This window comes from Mastomys coucha, unplaced genomic scaffold, assembly GCF_008632895.1.
Source record: "Mastomys coucha isolate ucsf_1 unplaced genomic scaffold, UCSF_Mcou_1 pScaffold22, whole genome shotgun sequence".
NCBI lineage: Eukaryota > Metazoa > Chordata > Mammalia > Rodentia > Muridae > Mastomys > Mastomys coucha.
In genome coordinates, this window is record NW_022196905.1 from 248,781,103 (window position 1) to 248,788,460 (window position 7,358).

A 7,358-nucleotide genomic window follows, 5' to 3' on the forward strand; every position below is an offset into this window, starting at 1 on the left:
TCATGAGAAGTGATTTTATATATGAATCTTGCTTTTCCAGTGTGATGGTGTGTCCAGGACTTGCTATGGTGGGAGAATCAGGTTCTGATGATGCCAAGTAACCTTGGTTTGTGTTGTTTATTTTCTTACTCTCCCCCCCCACCCCCAACCCCCACCATCTGGTTATCTCTAATGCTATCTGCCCTTGCTAAATCTGACTGGAGTCAGTCCTTCCTGTGATCCTGGTCAGAACTCCTCAGAGTCAAACTGTCTCTATGATCCTGTGATTCTGGGATCCTGTGATCCTGGGCTTGTTAGAGCACCTGGGAGTGCAGCAGCTTCCTCTGGGTGTTGTAGGACTGGCTGCAGAGCCTGCACCCAAGGTCTGCTCAGTACACCAGCCCAGAAAGACCAGAAGGAACCCGAGCCACTCTGCTGGCGGAGTTCCAGTGTGCCTAGTCCCGCTGGTCCCAGTTACTCCCGGTGGGTGTTGGGACAGATGTTGTGTCCTCCTCACCTCTGATCCTGAGATTGTCATAGCACCTGGGAGTGGAACTTCCTCTGGGTGTTGTCACATAGCCATGTTCTATGTTCAGTGCTAGTAACACAGCAATGGCCAAAGCTAGGCACAGTCTCTGTTCTCAAGAAGCACAGTCTAGTGGAGGAGACAGACATCATTCTATCAATGCATAACTTTATAATGAGAGAAGTGCTTTGAAGCAGGGAAGTGTGTGTAAATTCATAGATCACAAAAGTCAGGCCTGGAGGCTTGAGTGGTTTTGTTTGTTTGTTTGTTTGTGTGTTTGTTTATACGTAGTTTTTGAAGTTATTAGTGATGGAATCACAAAGTGAAAGATTTACAAGTATACACTTAGATGAAATCTTTAAGTGTATGTAAAAGCCAGGCTGTATAAATAAAATTGCTACCTAGTAATAATAAGATTAATGAATGATTCAATGTGTTAAAAAGAGCAAAAGCTTGATTAGACTCTACAAAGTCAACTGCATAAAATCCAGGCATGGTGTCACATACCTGAAATGGCAGCACTTAGGAGGTAGAGGCAGGATGATTAAGCATTTGAGACCTGCCTCTGGAATTAGGTACTAGACTGAGCTACATGAGATCCTGCCTCAAAAGAAATGTGTTCAAAGTTTCTATTTATGAATGACCAACAAACACACAGGGCCAACTTTCCCTCTCTCCAGAGAAAAGAATTCTTGGCAGATGACCAGAATCACCCATAGAGGGAGAGGGCTGCCTAGAGCAGTCACGGGTGAGCCCTGAAGTCTCTCCATGCAGGATACTCTTTTGCACGTGACCTTGGACAAGACACTGAGCTTTGCTACACTTCCATTCCCTCATCTGTGAAGATTGATGGCATTGCAGATGCATTGTGGGATCATGTAGCCTGGCAAATACTAATCCCCCAGCAAGCATTAGACACTGTCTGTCATGGACGTCCTTCTCACTAACAACCCTGGGAGCAACAGCAGTAGGCATGAGGCCCACCCCAGCTTGAAGGTCTGAGGTCTCCCTTGTTCTTTGGGGTTACCTAGCTGTCCCCACTGGCAAAATGCTGCAGACCCTAAAGAGAAAGACTGCCTGCCAGGGATCTGACTGGCTGGTCATGCCACCCCAGTAGCTTACCTCATGTTCCCAGCCAGGCTCCCAGACAGCAGGAGATCTTGAATATGGACAAAGGACACTGGGCTAACCTCTGCTCTCCCCTGGTTCTTCCTACTTGCCCTGTGAATGCAGGTGATCTTTCGGAACGAGGTGACCAATGAGTTCTTGTACTACACTGTGAGTTTCAGGGTCACCCCTTCTGGCATCATTAAAACCATCCAGATGACAAGCCCAGTCCGCCAGAGTGTATCAGCCTCCATCAAGTTGGAGAACCCCCTGCCCTACTCGGTGACCTTTTCAACAGAGTGCAAGTTGAGTGATATCAGCCTGCCTTCTCAGTTTGCCGTGCCTCCAAACTCTGAGGTAGGCCCTGGCCTATGACAGTGGCTTCTACCCATGGGGCCTCTGGGTCTATGTTCTGCATAGCTTGAGTGTGGGCCAGCCCTGGTAGAGGGCAAGAAGATTAGCAAGGGACGAGCAGCCTTATGTTCCTTTCTTCCATAGCCAAAGTCTTCACGTGAACTAGGGACACTTGGCTTTGGTGTGGGCAGGTACAATGGACTTGTGTATAATGACTTTGACTTTGATTGTTTGCCTTGTCTAAACTAAAGGGAAAACATCTTTTTGCTAATTACAAAAATAGCACAGAGCTGGAAGTGGACCTTGGTGGCTGAGCACTTGCGCAGCATGCATGGGGTATCCTGAGTTTGATCCCCAGTCCACACACACACAAATTAGCATGGATCTCAGTGTGCAAAGGAAAGCAAGGTGTGAAAAGTATCAGGATAATATATACACACACACATAAGCATGCATACATATGCATTAACATATATATAAACACATACATACATACACATACTTTATAAAATGCACCACATACACATATTTATATGCATATACATGTACACACATACCTGTATACACATCCCCATGCATATACACATGCACCACACACATATTTATATGTGCACACATGTACACACACATAAATACATATAAATACACATATACACACATATATACATGTGCCCACACATATATACATGTAACACGTATTTATATGCACACATCTACATATGTGTGCTTTATGCTTGTTGCTGTACTTGCTTATTCACAGAGTGTTGTAGAGAGGCACACAGAACCTCTGACTGTGGTTAGGAGAACATGAGCCAGGGAGAAAATGGACTTTCCTATTAGTTTATCAAAGCTCACTGTCTAAATGTTATTGACATCCCCGCTCTAACTTCCCTCCCCAGCCCTTGTCCAGTTCTGCCTGTCCCCTTCACTACTCTAGCTCTTCCTTTGCCTCCAGGATCTAGCTTAGTTTTCTCTGCACTCCTGCCCATTGTCAGTGGGATTTAATCTGTCCTTTTTTTTTGTCTCCTGTGTCTTTAGTACGATCAGGTAAGCTCTACTCAGAGATTTCTCTCCAAGCCGGGCTGGTTTGGAAGTAGGATTCAGCTATTGATCAGTTCTTGTCCATGGCGTTTTGCTTTAAGTTGGGTTTAGGTTGGCTTCTCTGAGACAGTGTCTCACTGGGTCACCCAGGATGGCCTGAAACTCATGATCTTCCTATTTTTGTTGTAGCACTTGACCAGTGCAGCCTCTCAGTTTTTGAGCAATTAAATGTTCTCTACTGCCCCCGCTAGGCTAATCCTATGACAGACAGCACCTCAGAGTCAAACTGAAACCAGCCCTCCAGCTTCTGCTGCCCTTGTCAGATTACCTTACCAAGTGTTCCAGGTTACTGTGGACCTCCTCAGTTCAGGAGGGCCCACTTCCCAAGAGTGAAAGATGTAAGGGAAAGAACTAGCCTGCATGGTAGAACAGAGAAGACACGACAGACGCTTGCAGGCATGCTCCTTCACTGCCTGATCTCAAGAGTGACGCTTGCACTCTATCTACTAAGCCCCAAGCCTTGTGCATTCCTGGAAAGCCGTGTCCTACTGAGCTACAGACCCATTGCCTCCATCCCGCCTCACCCCTGCTTTTTTTGAGACAGGGATTCACTAAGTTACTCAGGCTGGCCTGGAACTCACTCTCTAACCCAGACAGGTTTTGATCTTGTGTTCCTCCTATCTCAGGCTCTCAAGTAGCTAGAGCAAAGAAAGTTTAACTACACTTTTTTTTTCTTTTTTTTTAATGCTTGAAATTCAATTCAGGGCCTTAGGCCCTGAATGCCAGGTTAAACTATATTTGGTTTTTGCATTTGACTATTCATGCCCCTTTTTATTATAAAATTATTTTTGTTTTATGTTTTTTCTGATAAACATCTATGGCTTTAGTGATACCCCTTTTATTCTGATCATTTTTCAGTAAGAATTGCTGGGGTTTACTTTTAATTATTTTAATGATGTGCACATGTGTGAGTGCATGTGGGTATGTGCACAAAAATGCAGGTGCCTGAAAAGGTCAGAGGTGTTGGATCCCTAAGGAGATAGAACTACAGGTGGTTTCGAGCCACCTGACATGGGTTCTAGGACTTGAACCCTGGTCCTCTGGAAAAACAGTATGCATTCTGAACTGATGAGCCGTCTCCCCAGCCCATGTTTGTTTCATGTTTTTTCAATAGCTACTCACAGTAAAACATTTCAACCTTTATAGAAGTATACGAAATAGAAAGTTTAAAGTCCCATACACATTTGCCCCAAATGTAACACCAAAACCAGCTGTTCTTACAGACTCTTCTACAAGTGAACAACAAAAGCAGGCCAGAGAAGTGGCTCGGTGGGTAGAGGCTCTTGCACATGGGCCTGACAACTTGAGTTTTGATCCTTGGATCCTGGGATCAAACCAGGAAAGAATCAGTTCTAGAAAGCTCCCCTCTAGCCTTTGAACATGTGCATACAAACAACAAACTAATTTCAAATCAATACGTAGATGCTTTATATACATTTTATTTCAGACATCCTGCCTTAATTAGAGTTTTACTGCTGTGAACAGACACCATGACCAAGGCAACTCTTAAAAGGACATTACATGGGCTGCAGAGATGGCTCAGCAGTTAAGAGCACTGGCTGCTCTTCCAAACATCCTGAGTTCAAATCCCAGCAACCACATAGTGGCTCACAACCACCTGTATAGCTACAGTGTACTCATATACATAAAATTAATAAATAAATCTTTAGAAAAAAAAGGACATTTCATTGAGTCTGGCTTACAGGTTCAGAGGTTCAGTCCATTATCATCAAGGTGGGAACATGATGATATCCAGGCAGGCATGGTACAAGAGGAGCTGAGAGTTCTACATCTTCACCTGAAGGCTGCTAGCAGAATATTGGCTTCCAGGCAGCTTGGATGAGGGTCTTAAAGGCCACACCCACAGTGCCAGACCTACTGCAACAGGGCCACACCTTCTAATAGTGCCAATCCCTGGGCCAAGCATATACAAACCATCACATCTCCTTTCTTACTTTTACCATAGCAACACCTCTCATTACAGTTCTACTCCTTCTTTTGTAGCTGTATAATATCCCACTGGGATGGGAAGACCCTAAGTCATTTAACCAGTCTCCTACTGGTAGAGCATTTGCGTCATTTTCTCTGTGCTATTATAAAGAATGCCCTTTGGTTTTTTTGTTTTGTTTTCTAAGAATAGGTGAAAGAGAATGTTTCCCCTCTAGAAAAAAATAGAACCTAGAAAGCTTTTGTTCTGAGAATGACTGTATGCAAAGAAGGGGCTGGGTGACCTTTAACCTCCTGTCACTGTCCATAAATGTGCTTCCCTAGGAAGGGGCCAGTACCTGTTTCTTAGATTCAGATTTGGAATGGGAAAATACCCGGAACAGAGAAAGCTAGAGGGGGATGAAAGAGAGTGAGAATGGGCTAACCTGGGCTGAGATTCCCTGGCTCAGGGTCAGCTTCAGTATTTGTATGTGAAGCACTTTTGCCATCACCTGCTGTGAGACCTCGGGTGGGTCAGTTAGTGGGAGAGGATGGGTCACACTTCCAACATGACAAGGGCCTCCATCTTCTCTTCCAGGCAACATTCTCATTTGAATTCCAGCCCCTGAAAGCTGGAGAAATATGCGGGAGACTGACCTTGCACAACAGTGACTTAGGTTACTACCATTACGAACTGGCTCTGAAGGCCTTGCCTGCACCTCCCGAGAAACCTGTCCACTTCCAGACCGTGCTTGGCAGCAGCCAGAGCATCCTAGCAAAGTTCACCAATTATACCCGGCTGAAGACAGAGTACTACTGCAAGGTGAGCAAGACAACTGCAGGGCGAGTGAGCTGCAGGGCAATGCAAGGTGAGCAAGACTGCAAGGAGAGCAAGCTACAGGGCAATGCAAGGTGAGCGAGACTGCAGGGCAAGTGAGACTACAGGGCAATGCAAGGTGAGCAAGACTGCAGGGTGAGCGAGCTGCAGGGTGAGCAAGACTGCAGGGCAATGCAAGGTGAGCGAGACTGCAGGGCGAGCGAGCTGCAGGGCAATGCAAGGTGAGCAAGACTGCAAGGAGAGCAAGCTACAGGGCAAGCGAGAGAACTGCAGGGTTAGTGGTCCTTCCCTTGTCAGAAGTCTGGGTTCAAAACTAGTGAGAGGCCCAGAACTGTAGTGCATTCTTATAATCCCAGCTCGCAGGAGGTGGCAGGAAGGGGATCATGAATTTGAAACCAACCTAGACTTTATAGTATGTTCTAGGTCAGTGCCCGGCCTATAGAAGAGTGTCTCCAAGGGTTCAGAGATATAAAACCTAGAGGCAGCCTGGCACAGTCATAGTGACCTTCATCTTGGAGAACTGAATCTCGCCTGGAAACAGACAGCCCCAGAACCTGGGCTCTTCCTCTGCAGACTGTCTGCTGTATTAAGCTGGGGCTGAGGAGGGAGACTTTGCTTCCTACCGTGTGTTTAAGGGGCAAGAAAGGAAGACAATATCACTTGACATCGTGAATGCAGGCTGTGGGATCAGACATGAATTTGAATCCTGATCCATCACTCTGAATGAGTAATTTGCTTAATCTCTCTAAACTATAAATGGAGACAATGGCCCTGTCTCAGCCATTTCCTGTTACTATAAATGAAAACCACAGATTGGCTAATTTATAAAGAGATAGGGGCTGGAGAGATGGCTTTGCAGTTAAGAGCACTGACTGCTCTTCTGAAGGTCCTGAGTTCAAATCCTAGCAACCTCATGGTGGCTCACAACCATCCGTAATGAGATCTGACGCCCTCTTCTGGTGCGTCTGAAGACAGCTACAATGTACTTAGATATAATAATAAATCAATCTTTTTTAAAAAATGAAGAGCTAGATAGATAGATGTAGCCGCCAGCGGCCATGGGTTACTGAGTCCCTAAAAGGAAAGCTGGGGCTGTATAGGAAGGACGGGGAGAGAAATAACAAGCCAAGACAGAGTTCTCTGATCAAGGCTCAATGTTTACTTTTGAGTCTGAACTTAAAAAGCTCATCCCCCACTATGCCAGGATCTTATAGCTTTATCAGGATCGCCTCAGGAAACAAGCTTAGCTGCTCAGCATGTAGGGGCTTCTTTCAGGTAGCTGCAGATGTGGCAAATAGACTTAACCTAGATCAGAAGACTCCGTTTGGAGAGATGGCTCAGCGGGTAAGAGCACTGACTGTTCTTCTGAAGGTCCTGAGTTCAAATCCCAGCAACCACATGGTGGCTCACAATCATCTGAAATGAGATCTGATGTTCTCTTCTTGTATGTCTGAAGACAGCTACAGTGTACTTACATATAATAATAAATAAATCTTTAGAAGAAGAAGAAGAAGAAGAAGAAGAAGA

General features: G+C 45.4%; 1 protein-coding gene across 4 annotated transcripts in view; it reads left to right on the forward strand.

Annotated features, from left to right (window-relative positions):
• Hydin (HYDIN axonemal central pair apparatus protein) overlaps positions 1 to 7,358 on the forward strand; it is a 421,354-nt gene that overhangs the window by 411,867 nt on the left and 2,129 nt on the right. For 3 of the 4 annotated variants that reach the window (XM_031341421.1, XM_031341423.1, XM_031341422.1), the window contains 2 exons: positions 1,739 to 1,969; positions 5,592 to 5,816. In XM_031341421.1, the coding sequence (XP_031197281.1) occupies positions 1,739 to 1,969; positions 5,592 to 5,816 (456 nt within the window). The remainder of the gene's footprint in view (positions 1 to 1,738; positions 1,970 to 5,591; positions 5,817 to 7,358) is intronic. The other variant, XM_031341424.1, reaches the window with a different exon arrangement.